Source organism: Siniperca chuatsi, linkage group LG7 (genome assembly GCF_020085105.1).
Source record: "Siniperca chuatsi isolate FFG_IHB_CAS linkage group LG7, ASM2008510v1, whole genome shotgun sequence".
Classification (NCBI taxonomy): domain Eukaryota; kingdom Metazoa; phylum Chordata; class Actinopteri; order Centrarchiformes; family Sinipercidae; genus Siniperca; species Siniperca chuatsi.
Genome location: NC_058048.1, coordinates 5,208,473 through 5,231,277, shown reverse-complemented (window position 1 = coordinate 5,231,277; position 22,805 = coordinate 5,208,473). Strand labels below are relative to the sequence as shown.

Here is a 22,805-nt window from a genome sequence, read left to right as displayed (position 1 = left end):
ACGCTGCCTCAGTTGGTGAGTGTGGCTGCCCACGGAGCACCAAGGACCATTAGGTCCCTGTTTGGGTTCAGGAGGCAGACACTATCTCCACATTTAAGAATATGCTTAAGACTTTCCTCTTTGATAAAGTCTATACTTTACCCGAACCATCCCTTAGTTTCCTTGTGTAATGGAACCCTCACGCGGGTAAAAGCGTAATGGCACAATAATTCATAAATCAGAGACTGTCAATGATTTCTGTGTTTTGATTATAGCCCAATAGGGAACAACAACCAGCCAGGAGGAGCATGTTTTGAAAAAGTGAATGCACAACTGAGCCTGTTCAGTTGCTTCATGAACCAACTCAGTTTTACATGCACTTTGTTTTGATATTACAAACAAATCTGTTGCACTGGACTCTATTCAACTCGTGTTTTGTTGAAGAAGAATTACACTGTGTGAGAGGACCTGAAGACATCTGACCCAGCTGAAGGTTTTTCTCCCAGACCTGTCGCTTTCAGCAGGTATTTCTGCCTCCGGCGCTGCAGAAACTGGATCTTTGATTGTGGGCCACCTGCTGCCCCCGTGTTCCTGCTCGACAACTGCTACTACAATTGTTGTTATTGGCTTTGTTACTATTATTGTCATTCCTATAACCATCATTCCTATTACTACTTAATACTATTACCATTACTATTCTAAAATTCTAGGTGGAATTTACTTTGTGCTTCCCTATCCCCACGCCCACCCAGATGGCCGCCCGCCATTGGTTCTGTCCAAGGTTTCTGCCCGTTAAAAGGAAGGTTTTTCTTGCCACTGTCGCCAAGTGCTTGCTCATGGTGGGATTTGTTGGGTCTCTAAAAAATAGACTACAGTCCAGACCTGCTCTATAGGAAAATTGCAATGATGCTATATTAATAAAATTTTTTGAATAAGAACTAACAATTCAAAATTGTTAAAGTGATAAAGGAGAATCCTAAATTCTCAGTGTAGGCATTAAGTGAATGGATTAAGTAGTGCAAATGTGAATAAATACAGAATTAATTCAATAATTTGTGTTACTAGCACACAACATAGTTTCAACATAATGGGTAAAGAAGCTATGTTCACAGCTTACTGTGTACTGTTATTATGGCTCTCATCCGTAAACAAATTCAAATTTACACATTACATTCAGTTAACCAAAACAACCAATTGAGGGTGCAGTAGAATAGGTGCACAGGAAGACAGAAGGTGAGCGTGTTGGCTCCTCTCACTGGGGTAAACTTGATTGGCTGACCCAAATCAGTGCTGCTCAGTGCTGAGCATCTAACTTCAGAAGCAGACAATGACACTCTGTACCATAGGTGGCGACATACCTTTAATGTCTTTGTGGTCTGCCAGTAAAACCACAGGAGAAGCATAAAATCACAGCATTTTGTGTGTGCTTCATTCAAAACTGTTAATCACAGCAGCTTTTCACAACCAGCAATATAGATTCTCAAGACAAGCAACAAGCCAGTGGTTTTTAATTAGTTTTCTGGAACATTGCAGCAAAACTGTACTAACTATTTTAGCTGTTAGTGCTGGAATCTCACAGCCAATAAACAGGCACCTATTTATTTAGGTTACTGTCAATTTCAGCTAATTGAGGGTCTTTACCTCTTTCACAACAGATTATCTTGTGTGTTGATTTGAGAACCTTGCACTGACGTCACATTCAGAGATAATTAACCCTTCACTGCTTCATGAGTGGCTGCTTTGGGCTAGGTAGCTAGGCTAACAGCGAAACACAGGGGTCTGAATAAGTTATTTTCTGGAACATTGCAGCAAATTACAACTATATTCAGGACGAAGTTATCAGTTCTGGCGCAGCAACTGGAACTCGTCAACAGGCCTTTCAATGAGCGTTCTGCGATGCTTTATGCATTCAACATTTAGGTCAGTGCTGGACTAGCCACACAGGGCATACAACAACAGCGCACAATGGCGCCTTGGAGAAACAGTGCTGGCACTGCCCAACCACTGGACTATTCAACTAATTACACTAAGCTTAACTTAGTTCATAAGATTACAGCTCACCAAAGTTTAACCGCTCACATAACGTTGACCACAAGCAATAAAGCCAAGCCAAAATATACCAGCCATAAAGTGTGAAGCACACGTTATCTGTGCAAATTAACAGGCCAAACTAACGCAAAAAAAAAAAAAGCCTTCACTGGGGAGGTTTCTAGTGTTTTGAACTTATGTTATCAACTGAATTAATTATTGTCTGTATTTCTTTGAAAGCAGAGAGAGGGTTTGTTATCGGCCTCACACGGGGCACCAAATAATGTAGAAGAGTCAACTACTTTAATCAAATAATTACTCAACAATAATACTCTCGTTAAGGGGCACCACCCAGTTAAAAAAATTATTAGATGTATATATGCGTATGATGTAGATATGTGCAGGCAAGGCCTCACATACGTCTGCCTTAGACGTAAATAGAGGTGTCTTCAGTCAGGCCACGCGGGGGCGTGATATCCCATACCATATGTGTTGTACCTTGTTCCTCTGCTTCAAGGAAGAGAATTTATAATCATAACATTTCGTTTTCTACCCCATCCTGCGTGAACTTCTGCAATTGTTTATAAAGGGGAAAGCTGTCTATATATGGTACCATATTGTGTACAACATCATAGATATCAGCTCAAGGTTACCTGTTTGTCCAGGGAGGTAGATTGGTTTATCTGTTTGGACAAATGTCATTGGTTGATAGACTTTGATCATGACCTTCCTGACTTCTTTGGAGTAAAAAATGTCACCTTGTACCTCCACCTCCAACTTCTGCACCACTTCATTCTGCGCTAAAGGAGCCTGTGACAGAAACACCAAGAGAGTCATTAACTCTTACTGAAAAAAACTGTTTTCACTTGATCTGTTAAAAACCTAAAATCACAAATGTATGCTGTATTACAAAAGCATTTGTCAATTTACATCATTGTGACATTATATATTTTGTTTTGTGTTACAAATCTGTGTGTGCATCTTACTGTATATTTTATGAAACCCCATTAAAGAGTGTTGTATTTTAATTAACACATTTCCAAAGAATGTTGCAGAAATGACTGAAAGCCCATCTCGAGAGCTGACCTTAAATTGATTGCAGGTATGAAATTCTATACTGGACGTCTTCTTGAGTAGAGTTATATTCTGCTCTTGGGACATCAAAGTGACGCTCATGACCAGAGTTTCGTTGGGCTGCAGGAGACTCGCACAGACTTTGGTTTCAGCTCCAGCTTCAAGAACTGCAGGAATGGCTACCATGTACTGCCTACAGCCACAGAAACATACACACATACAGTAGATACTTCACTGGATCTCATATGGAAGAAATGCCAACCCAGAGGATTATGCAGCAAAACAATCATTATTATGCAAGATGCATGTAGACTAGTTAAAACTAAATTACACACACAAAACATATGCTAATATACTATTTTTAGACAGTACAGGTAAACTTACGGTGCTGCCGCTGCTTGACCCACACACATCCAACGCACGAGGACACACAGTGCCCATGTCCACATCTGAATCCCAGGACGACCCATGACTGACTGTCACGAGCCTCTCAGTCAGCGTCTGTTAAATAGCCTCTGATACCATCCACCCCCACTTCACAGACAGAGACACACATGCATTCACTCAATATGCAACTCCTCTATGTGTCACAGATATGCCAGGCTCCACCATCCAGTAATCACCCACACCTGCTCCCAATTACACTCCTGCTCCCCATTAGATCCCAAACACAGCCAGCATATAAGCCCTGCACACACCTCAGTATGTATCCGACCTCGTTCGAATTTAGGACTCTACATGCCACTTGGCATAACACTTATATCGCCCTTCTCCAGCGTTTCTCCCTCCTACAGACTTCCCTCTCTCCATACCCTATATATCTGGCTGTTATTCAATAAAGAACATTCTTTGTCCATCTCGGTGTCCCTTGCCTGTCTGTTCCGTAACACTATGTGATGTCTAGGTGTCCCATAAGCCAATCAAATTTATAGACTTCAAGTTGTTTAAATTAGTGTATAAGGCTGACTGCAATTAAAAGAAATCAGGTAAGGTTCAAAGTTCAAAAGTTTGTCATTACAACGATAAAAATTAAAAAGACATTTTTCTACAGAACCAGGGTATAAAAAAACTGACAAATTGTTGGACAGAATCAAAATTATTTCAGGTTTTGTCCATCCATTTTGTACAGTACCATTGCATTCACCAATTAATTTGCTACTGCAGGTGGTTGGATAATAATAAGGAGCTGTAACATCTCTGACAACATTTTTTTTTTTACTTTATAAGCTTTACATTCAGTAGGTGTAAGTATTCTAGAGCTATTTAATAGCCCCGGTTTATTATTATCATTATCATTATTATTTGTTGTCTGCCGCTTCGACTCCAATTCCCGTGACCTGGAATGAGCTAAAAACACGAAACTTGGCCCAATAACTGGAAATGGTGTGCATGTGCTTCCACAGAAAAATTTGCCCAATTGGCCACATGGTGGCACTGTAATTAAGGCCCAAAAATGCAATTTTGGACAGGCCACGCCCCTCACACTGTAAGTCCGAATGACTTGAAATTTCTCTCACATGTCCAGCTCAATGTGCTCTACAAAAAAGCCTCTTGGACCACTTAAGTCCGCCTAAATAGATTTTCTGCCATTTTGAATTTTTTGAAAAACACATTTTTGACATCTCCTCCTAAACCGTAGGTCCAATTGCTACTAAATTTTATGTGGATCATCATTGGATGACACTTTTAAAGCTTGTTGATATCTCATTTAGTTTTCAAGATACTGACCAATGAACTTCAAAAGGGGCGTGGCTCAGCACATAAATAGACTAAAGTCAACAACCGATGGGCCTATCATCACAAAACTTACAGGATATGTCCACTTAAATACCTGAAACATACACTGTGCGTTTCATTCAAATCGACCACTAGGGGGCGCTACAAATGTAAAACAAATGGGTGCATCATACCACATATCAGACTATAAATCAGAAATTGTTTGTTTTCTTCATTCTATTTGTGAAAATGCAAAAAAGGGAGCTTTCATTGAAAACAAAACCTTTAAACTTCTAACGGTCTGTGTTGGTTTGAACCCCGGAATTGCTGCTTGCGGCTACATTTATATTGTGAAGTTGGTTGTATTTTTGTACTTTATATCTCATTCTAGGATATTCTCCAATTTTGAAGCATTGTGTTCTGTGCATTCCTTCCATGGTGACAATGGTATAAGTGTTACATTAAGTTGAGTTCTGCAACATTGCTCTTTACCCAGTGTGGGATGTTTGAATTTGTCATGCAAACAGCTCTTAACCTGATTACTAGGGCCAAAGTAGACCATTTTTTCCAGAAAGTTAACCTTTGTTAACTGATAAAGTCCTCAAACACTGCTCATTGGTTACAACACAGAAAGAAATGTGCTTACTGTTTAAAATGGTGCAACAATAAAACTGTTCTGATGTAACCTCCCAAACTATTTGTATTTCCAAAAGACTTTATAGCCTGATAATAAGGAATTGCAATAGTCCATTCTAGAAGTAACAAATGCATGCACTAGTTTATCGGCATCATTTTGAGATAGGATGTGCCTGATTTTTGCAACGTTGCATAGGTGAAAGAAGGCAGTCCTTGAAGTTTGTTTCATGTGGGAGTTATAGGATAAAGCCTGATCAAAGATAACTCAGAGGTTCCTTATGGTGGTGCTGGAGGCCAGGGCAATGCCATCTAGAGTAACTATATCGTTAGATAATGTGTCTTGGAGGTGTTTGGAGCCAAGTACAATAACTTCAGTTTTGTCTGAGTTTAACATCAGAAAATTGCAGGTCATTCAGGTCTTTATGTCCTTAAGGCATGCTTAAAGTTTAGCTGACTGGTTAGTTTCATCTGGTTTGATCGATAGATATAATTGGGTATCATCCGCATAACAATGAAAGTTTATGGAGTGTTTCCTAATAATATTGCCTAGAGGAAGCACATATAAAGGTGAATAGAATCGGTCCAAGCACAGAACCTTGTGGAACTCCGTGACTAACTTTGGCATGCATGGAGGATTCATCGTTAACATGTAAAAACTGAGATTCATCTGATAGATAGGATTTAAACCAGCTTAGTGCGGTTCCTTTAATGCCAACTGAATATTCCAGTCTCTGTAATAGGATGTGATGGTCAATGGTGTCGAACACAGCACTACGATCTAACAAGACAAGTACAGAGACAAGTCCATTGTCTGATGCAATTAAAAGGTAATTTGTAATTTTCACCAGTGCTGTCTTTGTGCTATGATGCACTCTAAATCCTGACTCAAATAAACTATTGTTATTTAGAAAGTCACACAACTGATTGGCGACTGCTTTCTGAGAGTGGGCTTTTCAAGAAGCTGTTTGAGGTCTTAATAGTACACTGAAGATGATTGGTAAACATGAGACTGGTGTGTGTGAGTACTGTAGAGTAAAGGAAACTGTAGAACATGTAATTATCAGTTGTCCTAGGTATGAGCAGGATAGGCAGAAACTAAAAAGCAAACTGGCAAGGGATTGCATTAGAGTCAAGCTAAAGGAGATACTCCAATTGAACTCAGGGCATGTGGGGTACAGGGCAATGTTTAGATTTTTGGAAAAGACAGGGCTTAAAAGAAGAATATAGGGTAGGCATAAATCCATTCTGATCCATACTCCATTTCAGAAGGTGGCGGTAATGCAAGTTGTTTGCCAACCACCATAAAACATCAGAAGAAGAAGAAGAAGATGTTCTGTGTTGGATCATTGTTGTACACATGGTGTTGTTCCTTGCCGAGCCCTTGACTATTGGAGTCTTTGTTCTCCGGTGGACCTTGTTTGGATTTTGGATTTTTGGATTTTGGATTTGTGGATTTGGCCTGCTCTTCTGTGAACTGTGTTTCCACCTTGGACTCACTCCCCTGCTTTCACCCATGCTATCTGGTACTTATCTGCCTTTTGTCTGCTCATTACCTGTCTGCTCACCTCTGCCTGTTCTTGCTTGCATACCACCCCACAATAAACACGGTAGTCATCCGGCTACTTTTCCCTGAGACTGCTTCCTCGTCATCTGCTTTTGGGTCCACTTACCTCCATATAGCACCCCCGCTACGACAGAATGATCCAACCAAACATGGACCCAGCAGGAAAAAACCCGGAAGTAGCACCCTACCACTTAGCGCTGGCTAACCGAGGGATTCTGTGAGGCCAGCATGAACAATTATTCAGGGTTCTGACAGACAGCCATCAGGCCATGGTTTTCCAAATCACTCAGCAAACCCAGCTGGTCTCCCAACTCACCACCCAGCACTCGACAGTTGGCACTGCCTCGCCTCCAGATTGGATCGCAGCAGTTCCCTGAACTCTCTGCTGGATCGCAGCCAACTCGTTTCCCGGCTGGATCGCAGCAGCTCCTTACTCCCAGGCCTGAGGTTCCGAAGACGTTCGCCATGTCCAGAGGTCCAGTCGCCAGTGCCATGTCCTGCTGTCACGCCAGCTCCAGTCCCGGCTGGGTTGCAGCAGCCCCTTGCTCCAGTCAATGCTGGGTCACAGCAGCCCCTTGCTCCAGTCCCTGCTGAGTCACAGCAGCTCCTTGGTCCGGAGCCGGCTCCCCGTCTTGCTGTCCAGCTGCCGGCTCCCTGTCCCGAGGCCCAGCCACCTCGTCGCCGGCTCCCGGCCCTGCCACCTCGCCACCCTGCTTTGATGTCTCGCCGTCGCTGGCTCCACGCCCTGGTGTCCAGTCACCGGCTCCCCGTCCTGGCGTCTCATTGCCAGTCCCCGGCCCCGCTGTACCGACATTGGTCCCTGAGTGGATGGACAGGCCTCCAGAAAGGGTCAGTGTTCGCCGCCGGCCTCCAGAGACTCTCGGTCTTCGCTGCCTCCTGAAGGTTTATGTCCTCGCCGCAGGCCTCCAGAAGGATTCCGGCCTCCAGAATGGCTCTGCCTTCGCCGCCGGCCTCCAGAAGGGTTGCATCTTCGCCACCGGCCTCCAGAAGGGCTCAGTGTTCGCTATCAGCCTCTTGTGACTCTCAGTGTTCGCTATCAGCCTCTTGTGACTCTCAGTGTTCGCTATCAGCCTCCTGTGACGCTCAGTGTTCGCCGCCGGTCTTCTGTCTGGTCTTCGGATGGTGTCAGTCTCCATCACGGACCTCAGGAGATCAGCTCCGAGGTCCCCAGCTCCGCACCTGTCCAGCCCCCGGGCTGTCCGCCCGAGGCCCCCAGCTCCGCACCTGTCCAGCCGACGGGCCGTCCGCCCGAGGTCCCAAGCTCTGCACCTATCCAGCCCCCGGGCTGTCTGCCTGAGGTCCCCAGCTCCGCACCTGTCCAGCCCCCGGGTCGTCTGCCCCAAGTCTCCCACCTGGCCCTAGGGTATTTAGTCTTGGTCTTTTCTTTGTTCTGTGTTGGATCATTGTTGTACACATGGTGTTGTTCCTTGCCGAGCCCTTGACTATTGGATTCTTTGTTCTCTGGGGGACCTTGTTTGGATTTTGGATTTGTGGATTTGGCCTGCTCTCCTGTGAACTGTGTTTCCACCTTGGACTCACTCCCCTGCTTTCACCCATGCTATCCGGTACTTATCTGCCTTTTGTCTGCTCATTACCTGTCTGCTCACCTCTGCCTGTTCTTTTCCCTGAGACTGCTTCCTCGTCATCTGGGCATGTTAGTGAACTGTTAGTGAACTTCTGTAGCTGGAAAGCTAACCTTAACAGTTAGCTAGACAAATGGGATATGCTAGCCGTTATCAGTCACAATAGCTGGTGTGACTGGGCCTTATCCACACAAATTAGGGTTGAACCAAACTTTACCACCAGATGGAAATCCTACATGCTGAGGGAAAAATGAGCCATGTATCAGGCACAACAATCTTGCTGTTATCCTGATGGGGCATTTGTAAAATCTGAAAATAGGTCAGCCAAAAACACCAGTTTCAAGTTTATAATGGATTTCGGTCCAGACGCCCTGTAGCCTTCACAAGATGGTAAGTGGTCAAACAGTCAGTCGGAGGGTCTTTTGATGAATCAAAGAGTTTCCTAAAGAGACAAAGCAAGCGTTATACTGGAGAAGGATTTTCCACAACTTCTAAACCCAAAAGTTGTTCTTATCAGCTTCTAACTGATGTATAAAGCATGAGTTAATGAATTATTAACCATTAATACAGCCATTAGTTATACCCTTTATAAAGGGTGCCTTATTAGAAATTGGTACAGACTATTTATGTCAAACTGGAGACACCTTATGTTAACAGGTCAGGTGAGGACTTGTGTGAGAACAGGGACACCCTGTCTTCAATTATGTCCTCATTTAACAGTGGGTGGGTGTTGGACTGTTGGTTAGACAAAACAAGCAATTTGAAGACATCAGCTTGGGCTCTGGGACATTGTAATGGACATTCTACACCATAGTTTTTTGCAGTCCTATATAGAACTAGCAATTTTAGACTGTTCAACTGGTAGACATATCTACTGTAATTGCATTCTTGTTCTGGCCATAAAACCATTGAACTGTCAGTATGTTACGGTAGAGAGAGCACTGCTCACTTTAATAGTGATATGATCGCCCATGATTGTTACAAGCCCCTATAACACACCCACTGATAATATGAAAATGAATTCTTCTTTATCCCACCTTGTTTCCATCAGCACTCAAGTGCTTTGCACACCTCCAGCTATGAAAATACTAAAAGTACACCACCTCTGCACACATCACAGGGCTTCCTCAATCTAATTGATGTGTTAATGTTAATGTAACTTGAGTGCACCAACAGTGCCCTTTAAACTGTGTGGGATGTTTGATTTTGCCATATAAACAGAGATTATCCTGAGTAAACCATTTTCTAATAAACAAACCTGTGTGGATTGTGTGGTCATCCTCAAACAACATTGCTGGGTTACAACAGGCGAAAGTGCAACACCCACACATCTGCCAAACATTTGGGCATTACTGTCCTCAAGGACAGGGACAAGAGACACGCCTTTGAGGACAGCAATGTCCAGCAATGTACAATGTACACATACTGAACAGAGAAAACAGATGGTGTGAAAGAGAAATGAAGGAGACCATCTTTGGGAAATTGGAACAACCTCACTCAACAGATGAGGCACCACTTATCAGCCACTCAAGCCGGAGTCATGCTTGATGCAAGGGGTTAACGAGAGTCCCATCATAAATACCCATACCATATGTGTTGTACCTTGTTCCTCTCCTTCAGGGAAGAGAATTTATAGTCATAACATTTTGTTTTCTACCCCATCCTGCGTGAACTTCTGCAATTGTTTGTAAAGGGGAAAGCTGTCTATACATGGTTCCATATTGTGTACAACATCATAGATAATCAGCTCAAGGTTACCTGTTTGTCCAGGGAGGTAGATTGGTTTATCTGTTTGGACAAATGTCATTGGTTGATAGACTTTGATCACGACCTTCCTGACTTCTTTGGAGTAAAAATTGTCACCTTGTACCTCCACCTCCAACTTCTGCACCACTTCATTTTGCACTAAAGGAGCCTGTGACAGAAACACCAAGAGAGCCATTAACTCTTACTGAAAAACAGTTTTCACTTGATCTGTTAAAAACCTAAAATCACAAATGTATGCTGTATTACAAAAGCATTTGTCAATTTACATCATTGTGACATTATATATTTTGTTTTGTGTTACAAATCTGTGTGTGTGTCTTACTGTATAATTTATGAAACCCCATTAAAGAGTGTTGTATTTTAATTAACACATTTCCAAAGAATGTTGCAGAAATGACTGAAAGCCCATCTCGAGAGCTGACCTTAAATTGAGTGCAGGTATGAAACTCTATACTGGACGTCTCCTTGAGAAGGGCTATATTCTGCTCTTGGGACATCAAAGTGACGCTCATGACCAGAGTTTCGTTGGGCTGCAGGAGACTCGCACAGACTTTGGTTTCAGCTCCAGCTTCAAGAACTGCAGGAATGGCTACCATGTACTGCCTACAGCCACAGAAACATACACACAGTAGATGCAGTAGATACTTCACTGGATCTCATATGGAAGAAATGCCAACCCAACCCAGCACAAGGTATATGTTTTGATTTTCAGCACTCCTGCAACACTCGACGGATGTAACGTGTTTATGCCTTTATTATTAGATAGCAATAGTAGAGAAATTACAGAAAAGGGACCAAGGGGCCCATAGTAACAGTTTTGAGGGGGGCATGTCAGGTAAGGCGTAGCTTTGGCTGCTATGTGTGTAGGCTCTGTTGATACGCTGTATTCCCTTAACATGCAACTATTCAATTCAATTCAATTTTATTTACATAGCGCCAATTCATAACAGAAGTTATCTCATTGCACTTTTCCTGTGGAGCAGGTCTAGACCGTACTCTTTATAATATTAATTACAGAGACCCAACAAATCCCACCATGAGCAAGCATTTGGCGACAGTGGCAAGGAAAACTTCCTTTAAGAGGCAGAAACCTTGGACAGAATCAGACTCAATGGTGGGCGGCCATCTGCCGCTGCCTTGTTAGGTTTTGAGAGGGGGTGTTAATATAAATAAAGGCAGGCACAGGGAGAACATGCAAACTCCACACACAAAGGCCCCAGGTTCAAACCCACAACCTTCTTGCTGTGAGGCAACAGTGCACCACCTTGTTGCCCTGTGAAAACATTTCTGTGACTTTCTAAATACTACAGCCTCAATAAAATACTATTTATTGTTCGTCCATCTTTAAATCAGCAAAATGTTTGTTATGTTATCTAAACCTTACTTGAATGAAAGCCATAAGAACACGTGATGCTGTTTTGAAGGTATTTCCACTTTCTCCACTAATCTGACCTGCATAACGTCTGGTCTGTGGATGAAATACATGAGAAAAAAAAAAGCAGAAAGAGTTAAACACAAGACCAGTTTCAAATGTTAACATTCAGATCACTTTATTTCATTCTCCATTATACATGAATTTCACTTTAGACACATACAGTAGTGACACAGCTGTAAGATATTGTGGCAGAACACTAACAAGCCAATGAGTGTTAAATGTTTGTGTATGTTTACACAAACAGACATGGAGTAACACAAGGTACATAAAATGTATCTTTAATAAAATGCAGGTCTTTTTTAAATTATACTGGAATCACTGACGACCTGAGGACTGACCACACTTCACTCTTCAAGCTGCAAAAGAAAGAATAAAAAATAATAATTCAGTGTGAAGACTTACAGTCTCAGTAGCTATTAGATGTTTGCTTGATTTGGTTTTAGGTTACAAAATTGCCACATTTATAATAATGCATTATTCCTTGTTGTTCCTCTATGTTGTACATACTTGTGCGAGTGATTCTGAGCAATTTAAGACATCATAGCTTATTGTGGTTGGGGTTAAAATGTTTTAGGTTTTTCGGCCATTAAATGACGTCATAGTGCTTCTGTATGTTATTACAGACTGTTACCTGCAGCACAAGCATAGATGTATTCTGTCTCGGCCTGGTCACCTGAGAGGAAAAAGATTCATTAAAAACATGTAATACTCGAAATTGCTGATAACTGTCCAGGTTGTTGTGCAGCTCTGCTAAGGAGCAGAGTTTGTCAGTGCGGTCTCTGTAAATGAACTTTAGAGAGGGCCGAGTATCTGATTTACTTGGGTGGTAGTAGTCGTAGATCGTGACCACGGCTGGCTTCAGGTTCTGCACTGGGAGCTCCTGTACGAGCTCTAAGCTGTGGTTGATGGGTATGTCCTTCGGTAACTGTTGGAAGAAAAACAGACGACACGCTCAAGAACAAATCTGGAGAGCATCATCTAATGTTCCTCACTGTGAATTCTTCTCACCTGCTCTATGTACACGAGAACATGATCTTCCTTTTGTTCAACACGATCCACCAGCAGAGCCCTTTTGAGCTGTGAGGAGATGATATTCAGCTGGGTTATCTTTGCCATCATCAACAACTGACAAACATTTCTGTTCAAGTTAAAGTCACTGTAATAACTCACGCTCTTCAAAGACTCTGGGTCTGGGACAAAACCAGAGAGCATTTTGATATCCAGGATCACCATGTTGGTATTGTTCTCCTTTCCACTGTATCTGCAATGCAACCATACAAATGTGATCAGTGAGATTTCATCCTGTTCTTCATAGTTCTACTAGTTGTATGCAGAGACAGTTATTAATCTGAGGCTTTGGAAAAGCTTCATTCACAGTCAAGATATGTTTGAGGTGAGTATGAACTACCAATTTGTAATCATTTCCCACATGTCCATCCACCAACAGCTACTTAGTTGGTAGCTGGTAGATGCAGAGGATTGTTTGTCAAAAATGACAGTATTCTTCAATCATTGCCTAACATGGATCTAGTTGTTGTTGATTACTTACAGGGACTTCAGCTTCAGAGTGAGTTTGGGTCTGTGAGATGTGCTGGTGCAGTCGGCCTCTGGTTTGACCTCCACACTGAGAGTGGTGACATCAGTAGGAGTTGGGATGTTATAGTGGAGAGAAATCTGGGAAACAGGAACACAAGGAAGGTTAAATATTCATAAAAAATGTGAACAAGGCGGGTTTAAGTAATAGTACTTAAACTTAGCCCCCCCCCATCTCCCAGATCTTTTCAGATCCTTCATAATTTCAATTGCTAGATTTCACCCTTTATTTGGAGCAAGAAACCACGTTGCAATAAACAAAGCATACTACAGGGACCCGTAAAATTGGAGGTATGGTACTTTAAAGTTCCTGTATTACTACTGGGCCGCTAACATTAGGACATAGTTGTATTAGCAAGAAACAGCAAGAGCTGCAGTGACAGTGACCACTGACCTGCGCTGAAGCACATGCAGTGCCCTTCACCTCCAAGCTGTACTTTCCTGTCACGTCCTGCAGCAGCTTCTCCTGGTAGAGCAGTTTGTTGTTCTGATTCACATCAAATGTCAGCTGGCCACTGGGAGACTGGACTGTCACTGTGCTTGAACCCTCTGGACTGAACACTACAGTGGAGTAGAGAGCCAGAGCCTGAAGAGCCACCACTGTGTCCTACAACACACAAAACAACAATTACTTTATGTGCTTAAATTGATATCAATGCAAACAGTTACTTTTGTTTATACATAAAGCAGGTTTCATATGTAGGAATTCACTTTTAAAATTGTCAATTTTCATACAGAAATCAATTGACAGTACTGGTTGCCTGTACGGTAAGAAAGTTACAATTTAAAACAGGACAGTATGCTCAGTGATGTGTACTTAATGGGCTGTAACACTGCCGTTATCCTTGGTGTGGTATAATCAATGACATGAAATTGTTGAGGTATTGGGTAATGTTGCTGTCCTGTGAAAACCATGTATGTCTAAATTATGTGATTTAGACGTTTTCAGATAAACTCAAGGATTTAGTATTCCTTTATAGGTTGAGAACATTGTCCTACTTCATGAGCTAAATAAAACATTTAAAAGCCCATTGAATAAGATGAAAAATAGATCTTTTTACTTAGCTCACGAAAAGTTGGCATTTTGGAGATGCATGGTTTTCACAAGACGGGGACTAAATGGTTAACTGCTTCTACTACAGTATGTTTCCTTCATATTTGTCCCAGAAGAGAATACTGCACGTTTAACTCAAAGCCCAGCTGTTTGGGCTGTACCTGTGTCGAGGAGAAGCCTCCATAATAGTTCTGCTGGCCTGTCAGCCATCTGATGATGCGGGTGGTGTAGCCCAGGTCTTCAGCAGTAGGAGAGCCACTGAGTTTGGCCAGCAGCACATAGGAGCTGATCTCCACAGACAGAGAGGCTGACGTTTCTGTCGCTGTCTGAGACCAGTGGAGGAAACCTCCTAAAAACAGCCACCCACAAACAGACAAACAGGCACAAGGTAAGCTACATTCACAGTAATGAAGCCAGAATGATTTCATTTAGGAGGATGGCTCACCTTGGTTTAATGCAACCGTGTCCAGGTGCTTCAGAAGGTGAGCACGGGTCTCCAGGTCTCCTGCCAGGGTGAAGACGTACGCCAGCAGAGCTGTAGTGTAGGTGTTGCTGAGGTCACTGATGGACCCCTTGAGGCAAGACAGGCTCTTCTTCACCACAGGATCCTATGACAGATTAAAAGAACACATTATGATAAATAATCTCAGGACTCAGCTGATTTTATTGATGTAAACACAGCAAGTTTATTCCATTTTATGATCATTTTGTCTTTGACAGCTGTGTAAACAAATTCCTATATTCAGGAAAAAGTTAGTCAAAGCACTTCAATGAATGGGGGCAATACTACTGACAACAGCACAAAGTGAGCTTTACAAAGTGAGGAGACAGTGGAAACAGGAACAGGCCAGGAATCAAGTATTTACCAGTACCACTAACCTGAATCATACAGAGGTAGCAAAACAACTACCAACATAGACCAAATTAAACCACTACCAACAAATGTCATTGTCAAATGAGGCCAACAATGCTAACCAACAGAACAGAGTGAGCTTCAGTGTGGACTGGCTATTTTTTTTTTAAGCACGCTTTGCTTTGAATGTTGAATATGTTATTTTTTATTTTTCTGTGCTATGGTTGCTAATAATTTAGCTGCTAGCCACAGCCAGTTAGCGGAGCTTGTTGTTTCATCAAACTCTTAACAGTTTCAGAAGAAAAGTAGCCCGTTGTTTAGTGTATGTATTGTAATAGTGCATGTAACATTGTGTGCTAGTCAGGATTAATGCAGGATTAAATTCTGTTTAATAATTCTGTGTAAAAATCTTATTAAAACATTAGCAGAGAATTCCATTACAAGTCCCAAAGAGCCTTGCACTGAGAAACAACCACAGAGCTTAATGCTGAACTGAAACAGAAGCCATTTATGATATGGGACGTCGGATACACAATATGCGTTCAGCATGTATGTAGTTTAAGTCATGGAAACACTGTTTGTAGGAATTGTGTCTGCCATGACAGCTGAAATCTGAAGTCAAGTTGTTACTCAAGTGAGGCAGTGGAGGCACCGCAAATGAATAGGCTGCATGTGTTGCATTCAAATGAATTCTGACTAATTAGCTGTTAGTTCTCAATTGCTCAAATTTTTGGAAAGTTTCCACATAGAAGATTTCTTTTATCAGCCTGTCTGAAAAGCTCCAACATAATACTGGGGATTTCTACCTATATTCTAAACTGAATGGGTATCAAACAGTTAAAAATTTTTGTTAAAAGGATCTGTGGTGCTATGCTATCGATATCTAAATATAAATTAATGCTTCAGTGTACTTTTGAAATTTTGCTCCAAGGAGTATTGAAATAGTATGTGAAACATTTCAAATAAAAAAACAACAACTAAGATTTAAGAACTTGTAGACTGAGACCACACAATAAAAAATGCTGAAAAATAATGTACATTTACATATATTTACAAAAGCCAGTTAAAATGTATAAAGTATACCAACTTTTTGTTTTCTTCCTTATTGTCTGTGTAAAAGTTATTGGTTTGTGTGTATCTTGGAAAAGAAATTCTTTCCAGTTTATAGTTAAAACAGCACAAGATTTTTGCATTGCCACGAGTCACTCACATTTACGGACGTATTCATCTCCATGAAGGCAGCAGTGATGTAAGCACTGAGAGTCACTTCATCAGACACACCACCCTGTAGAGAGAAATTAAATGAGAAGGAATTCTCTCATGTTGCAAATCGCTGTTTGCATGTTGCATTTTCGTGAAACGCGCCCCAGGCTGGCATTAGTTACTACTGAGCCATGAATAAAAGGGGTGCTGATGGTGCAGTGAAAATTAACATGTCTAACCTTCTTCAGTTTCAGTTATCATCAGTCATTTTTTATATAAACTCTACAGGGACTTTCAGCTTACCTTCATTCTGTTGTTGAAGAGTTTTCCCGACTGCTGGAAACAGCCATTTTCTTGTTGTTTGCCCTCCAGCCAAGACTTAGACTCTTCAATCTTTGTTGGGTCAATGTAGATGAAAGACTGTGCTTTGGCAAAAGATCTCAGCACAAAAGCAGTCAGCCTGAGGATATTAACACAACGTTAGACATTAACTGACAAAAGACAACAGGAAGCACTTGATCTGATGTCTCACGATAGTCACTACAATATACTAAACATAACACTTTACGATAGGTCATTAGCTAACCTAATTCATGCATTAATTAGAAATGGTGGTATTACTGTGAAGAAGTAATATTTCCATTACATGCTCATTTTTGCAGCAGTGTGCTCCAAAGTGCAGTCACATCATCTACTCTCTGCTGTATAAAGTTGTTTTTAGCTAAACTGTAAAGGTTGCAGACCATGTACATATAAATATTCTTTGTGGATGAGTGATCAGTAATGTTCTCACCAAGTGTTCCCTGTTCCTGATCCAAATGTGCTGTAAGCACCATCATTATGTTTGTAGTTCAGCTGTCTCTGGTAGCCTGTATAAGAATAGAAACACTTATTAGGGCATTAACGATACACTCAGATTTGATAAGATTATGATCGGAGGTAAATTTGTTATGCCTTTATTTGACAGTGACAGCTGAAAAGACAGAGAGGGGACAACATGGACTGGCTGGAATCGAACCCATGCCGCTGTGGTAAGGACTCAGCCTTAGTACAGGCGACGCATGCGCTCTACCAGCTGAGCAACCAGGGCGTGCCATGTCTATGCAAGTTTCAATGAACAGACATAAAGAAAAAAAACATTTTGGGGAATTTTATACCTTTGTTGGACAGCTGACAGAAGAGATATGAGAGGAAATGAGGAGAGAGAAAGGGGGAAATAATATACAAAGGTCATGTTGGGCCTCACCACATGTGGAGACCAAAGACAGGGGCCTGCTTGGGAAAGGTAAAGCCTTGACTAAGAGGCTTGACTGGAAAACAAAGGCCAAACAGCAAAATAGCACCAAACCCCCCTTAGGGCTATTAAGTCACACCTGTGTGCTGGAAACTGGACGAGCCGCCAAAAATCCTTGCACTCTGGCCATGACATCATCACCTGCATAAAAGCAGAGGGCACAGACCGCTCGCTGTGTTTCCAGTGTAACTCTGGTTGCTTCAGGGAACACTAAACATTGAACTTTTATTTCCTTAGGAAGTTCTTAACTCGCTGGACGAGCAACAGACTGTTTTGTGTTTGCTGAAACACTGTTTGGATCCTGATTGTTAAACTCACATAACAACCTTTGCCTGCAGAAGGACGATAAGGATTCACCGTTTTTCTTCACAGAGAGAAGGATAACTTCTGAGTCCCACTCTCTCCCCACTAAAGTCGACTGCTGCTTCCCTCTGCTGCCGCCCAAAGAACCCACGCGGACCCTGGCCACGTCAGCATCCGGGCTCTCCGCCAGCACTCTGCCGGATAATCCAAACGGACGGACGCATTAAATGGCTATCGAGAGCGATCCCAAGTAAGAGACTTGTGTCTGGGCAAAGATAGATTTTAGAACTGTGTGTTATTTCATCTAAGCTTCATTTGTTGTGTGTGTTGTGCTTTGCATTATTGTGGAAAGTAACAGACCGCAGCGTCGTGTTTCCGGTGTGTGTTTTCGTGTGCTTCACTTTTGTGTCTGTTTTATCTGTTAGTTTCAGCCACTGTGGAAGCTAATAACTGTGCACACAGGTCCACCAGTTTGAATGATCTGTTAGTTTCAGCCACTGTGGAAGCTAATAACTGTGCTTTATCAGACAAAGGTCCAGTAACACGGCTGTTGAATGAAAGTTGGCTGCCGGGTTCCTGTGTGAAAAAGGGACAGCTATTGCGTCTTACCATGGCATTTGAGATCTCTTCTGCCTTACTCTGTGTGTCTTTTCACACTTGTTGTATGCTTATTATGTTTAGACGATAGTGGTTGTTGGCTGAAGTTATTGATTATTAATCAATGATAAGGTTAAATAAAGTTGCGTGTGGTTATTTTGTGAATGTGTTGTAACAGCTGGTTGTGACGGTCAGTGCTCGGATTCACCCTCCACTGTCCACTATTAATGTAAGATAGCACTTTAATTATCAGCATTTTTAAGTGGATAGCCACCTCTGAGACAGCCTTTTTTAAAACGTTTGGTTATTGGTCTCTGATGCCAGGCTGGTGCCCTGTAATTATTAATCCATATGAATTATTTTGATAATATGAATACTTTTATTAATATTCATAAATATCTTTGATATTTTTTCTAATAACCAAACCTGCCCTGCCTGAATCCCAACAGTCGGCTAGGGGTTATGGCGGGGACGCTGTGGCTACCAGGGTGCCCCTGATCTGTAGTCTCTAACTGGAATGATGTGCACTGTCAAGCGATGACACACGACAGATCTTCTGCTTATATTGTGTGCAGCCAGCACCAGACTGTTACAGATGGTAGATTTGGCATATTTGAAGATCTTAAATATTTCTTTTTTAGCTGCAATATGAAGTTAACAGAGCCTCACCACTGGTCAGGAAGTTGGTAGCCTTTTCCTTGATGGCTGGGGTTAGCTGCTGTGTGTTTTTCAGGTATTGTAGGATGTAAATGTTGGGGGCCAGGAGCGCCATGTTCTGCTCACCACATCCATATGGCATCCGCAGCAGCCCATCCAGGTTCTTCAGGGCTCGGCCCAGAATGTCACCTGCACAAAAACACTGACTCAAAAATGTATACTAAACATGTAAATAACCTGACCTTTAATTTCTAAAATGGACTTGAAAGATACAGATAAGCAAAGTGTATGTTGTTATGTTGTTACACCACCTGAAAACATTTTGATATCCGTCCAGAATTAAATTTAATATGTTGAATGTTACAAAAGCTTGTTTTGTATTTTGACTTTATTTTATTCAGTTAATTCATTTTAAGTCTGATTTGATAAAATTTCATTAAAATGTACAAATTTGTCAGATTGTATTTTCTGTTTAGTCCTAATAAATACCAGTACTTCAGTAATTGACACGTCTGTGCACAGGACATGCACATTTTCGAGTCTTTAAAGTCCCTCTCCATTCAAAAATGTTTTATTGTTAAAATAAAAATAAAAATGCAAATAGACAAAACACAAGCTAATTAAGAAAACATCATCATCAATTTAACAACACATACACAGCATTTAGAAAACACGCTGCAAATACACAAAATGACAACTGACGTGTTTCCAGAGGACACTTAAAAGGGATGAAGACGGCTTGGACACACTTGTTGTTGCCACGGTTTGTGATTTATGAAGTAATTGAAGTCGGGTCATTTATATTGTGGGTTTCTGACTTCTGCTGCTGCTCTACTCTGCGCATGTGCTGAAAGTGACCGCTGCATGCACGTTGCAGTACCTTGCAGAGCAAAAAAGTCATTTGAATGATTTCTGAGGAGATTTAGTGTTCATGACAGAAATTATCCTTTACCATCCTACCACCAGTGTTGACAGACGGCCTCCTTCACCAAGTCATGCAGTAATTATCTTACAGATTAATGAAGCTGCTTTGACGACCATGGCCACAAGATCCTGCTGTATGGCCTGAGCATGTCAAATCAACGAGCGTTATTGTCTCCTCTTATACTATTCATAGTGCATCACAGGATAACTGTCTATACGCCCATGCTTAAAAACATATCAGTGAGGACAAAACATTTCACCGGTTTTAATGCAGGAAACCTTGCAGACTGTAGGAATCACTATCTGCAATTGGTCACTCCTACATTCATAACAGACTACAGTCCGTCTGTCAACACTAATAAACCTGGTTATTATCAGTGATTGTCCAACTTCTTTTTTTAAATTCCTTGAAATTTATGAACGGATAATACAGAGACCCGACTTCAATAACTTCATGAGTCACAAACCATGGCAACAACAAGCAAACGTTTTTCTGAGCTCACCTTAAATCTCAGTTTATCACGAGGACATACGAGCAGGATTTTGTGACATCACCATAGTTTGGAAGCCAATCGTAGTCCAGTATGCAACTTACACAAGTGCGATGTGGAAACTTGAAACCTCAGTGCGCATACACTGACAATGGAATTTTCAGTGAAGTAGAAGACATCTTGTGTCCAGCAGTTAAACATTTGAAATGAAAACTATTAGCATATTTATAGATTTTGGATTTTTCAATAAGGGTACATCTAATTGTAAGTTACATAATGAGATTTTAACACCTCAGTTTGTGGGAAAACCATATTTGACACAAATTACTATTCATAGTATTTTCTTACATCTTAAAACATGTCTGGAGGGGATCTTTAGATTTGCTTTCTGTTACATGAAAGTTCAACGGTTTGAAATGGTTTGACAACAATGGCATAAAAGCAAAACATGATGTTTAAAAGGACAATCCAGCCACAGACATCCATTTTTATTTTTGATGCCCTTATGAGGCTTTAAGGGAGAGAAGCCTGTTAACTTGCCGGAATTTGTCTGGTTAAAGCAGCTCAATAAAAATGAATTTATTGTTTACCCAGGACTGATAGTGAAGCACCGGCAGATCCATCAATCACATTCTCAGGGAGCTGTATGTCTATTTCCTCTGTCACAGCTTCCCCTGTGTACAGACAGAGAACAAACACCTTACAGAGAGAAACTCACGTAGAGCTCAATACTAAAACAAAGATGTCATTTAGATTTAACGGATGGTTAGTGGATTATGAATTAAAACAAGTGAGACTGGAAATAAGATAGGTCAGGGGGACAGAAGTGGGGGTCCTGTGCTAAACTTGGCACAATTGCCATAATCACAATGAAACTGATTGCTACCTGCAAGTAGTGAATGTCTCTATTGCATATTTGACATGCAATCTACTCCTTCCTTTTTCAAAATGTGTGACGTGCCATGCCTGGTGTAAACCATACCGACCTTTTGGGCAGAGCAGAAAATTGTAGGTCTTTGTCATTTCAGTTCCCTCAGCCTGAGAGGAAGAAACAATATGAGTTCCAAAGTTTCCATCTTGTATTAAATGCAAAAAATAATGGTTAATGGATAAACTTTGTCTTTGTCACCTTGTTTTTAAGGTACCGACCTTTACTATGAGAGATCTTGTGACCACGTCGATACGACCTCTGTCTGGCACGCTCACAATCTCATTGTCACATGAAGCGTGGGATGCCACAGCCTCAGCAGTCACAGACACATTCACAACACCTAAAAAAGATCAACACACACAGTGTGAAACTTCATTAACAATGTCCTCAGATCCTGTTAATTCCAAAAGTGTCGAAACATTTTATCACTGAGGTGAAGTTCACTGATTTCATAGAGATGAAAAAGGGTTGCGCTGGGGAAAGAGGAACAGCAATTCATCCAACTTGGTACCCTTTAACACTTCACAACACTGTTGATGAAAGTTTGATCCTCACCCAAGGCAGAGGGGGCCATGGTCCAGCTGAGGGTCTTGCGCTCACTGCCACACAGACAGGATGTGTACTGGTCACCAGAGAGGGGGGTGAGGGTGTAATCTAAAGAGGGTGCTGGAGTCACAGTGACCTGTTCAATAGAGACAACAACATAACTGGAGATTTGCGGCAAATGCAAACAATTCTGACCTTGCGAAGGTGCATCTTGCAAATGTTGAAAACTGACCTAGTTAAGAAAATGAGAATTATTCCAAATATTTACAAGAACCTTGGTAACTCTGTCATTATGATTGCGCTGACAGGACATGCAAGAAAGATGAATAAAGTTGACCAGTGTGAAATTTTGATTGGTCCAGTTAATTACAGGTTTCAACAATGCTTTTACATTTCATTTACATTACATTTCAAAGTGCCTTTGAAACATATTGATTCCACCTCAAAAAAGGAGTGAGTAAAATCATTATCTATGACAATCTGTTTAATGAGAAAAAGCAGACTTTTGTCTTTAGTTCAACTCATAACCTAACCAATTAAGTTCTATTGTACATCC

The 22,805-nt window shown here is 41.5% G+C and overlaps 3 protein-coding genes across 4 annotated transcripts in view; all 3 read right to left on the bottom strand.

Moving 5' to 3' along the window:
* The window catches only part of LOC122878570 (alpha-2-macroglobulin-like), a 29,531-nt gene extending 25,913 nt beyond the window's left edge, over positions 1–3,618 (bottom strand). For both annotated transcript variants that reach the window (XM_044201464.1, XM_044201465.1), the window contains exons 1-3: positions 3,466–3,618; positions 3,094–3,274; positions 2,661–2,817 (exon numbers count right to left, since the gene is read on the bottom strand). In XM_044201464.1, coding sequence (XP_044057399.1) covers positions 2,661–2,817; positions 3,094–3,274; positions 3,466–3,551 — 424 coding nt within the window. In that variant the 5' untranslated portion in view covers positions 3,552–3,618. The remainder of the gene's footprint in view (positions 1–2,660; positions 2,818–3,093; positions 3,275–3,465) is intronic.
* A 5,366-nt stretch (positions 3,619–8,984) lies between these two features.
* Positions 8,985–11,841, bottom strand: LOC122878572 (ovostatin homolog 2-like). Its single transcript, XM_044201467.1, has 4 exons — positions 11,753–11,841; positions 10,791–10,971; positions 10,360–10,516; positions 8,985–9,043 (listed from the first exon to the last, which is right to left on the bottom strand). Exons 1-4 carry the CDS (start codon positions 11,824–11,826, stop codon positions 9,000–9,002), a joined length of 456 nt encoding a protein of 151 aa, XP_044057402.1. The 5' UTR covers positions 11,827–11,841; the 3' UTR covers positions 8,985–8,999.
* A 51-nt stretch (positions 11,842–11,892) lies between these two features.
* LOC122878571 (alpha-2-macroglobulin-like) overlaps positions 11,893–22,805 on the bottom strand; it is a 28,010-nt gene continuing 17,097 nt past the window's right edge. The window contains exons 20-36 of the mRNA XM_044201466.1: positions 22,259–22,385; positions 21,922–22,043; positions 21,759–21,810; positions 21,363–21,446; positions 19,370–19,546; positions 17,300–17,375; positions 16,810–16,966; positions 16,514–16,588; positions 14,896–15,058; positions 14,612–14,799; positions 13,791–14,003; positions 13,353–13,477; positions 12,974–13,064; positions 12,812–12,880; positions 12,623–12,728; positions 12,435–12,476; positions 11,893–12,159 (exon numbers count right to left, since the gene is read on the bottom strand). Coding sequence (XP_044057401.1) covers positions 12,155–12,159; positions 12,435–12,476; positions 12,623–12,728; positions 12,812–12,880; positions 12,974–13,064; positions 13,353–13,477; positions 13,791–14,003; positions 14,612–14,799; positions 14,896–15,058; positions 16,514–16,588; positions 16,810–16,966; positions 17,300–17,375; positions 19,370–19,546; positions 21,363–21,446; positions 21,759–21,810; positions 21,922–22,043; positions 22,259–22,385 — 1,872 coding nt within the window. The 3' untranslated portion in view covers positions 11,893–12,154. The remainder of the gene's footprint in view (positions 12,160–12,434; positions 12,477–12,622; positions 12,729–12,811; positions 12,881–12,973; positions 13,065–13,352; positions 13,478–13,790; positions 14,004–14,611; positions 14,800–14,895; positions 15,059–16,513; positions 16,589–16,809; positions 16,967–17,299; positions 17,376–19,369; positions 19,547–21,362; positions 21,447–21,758; positions 21,811–21,921; positions 22,044–22,258; positions 22,386–22,805) is intronic.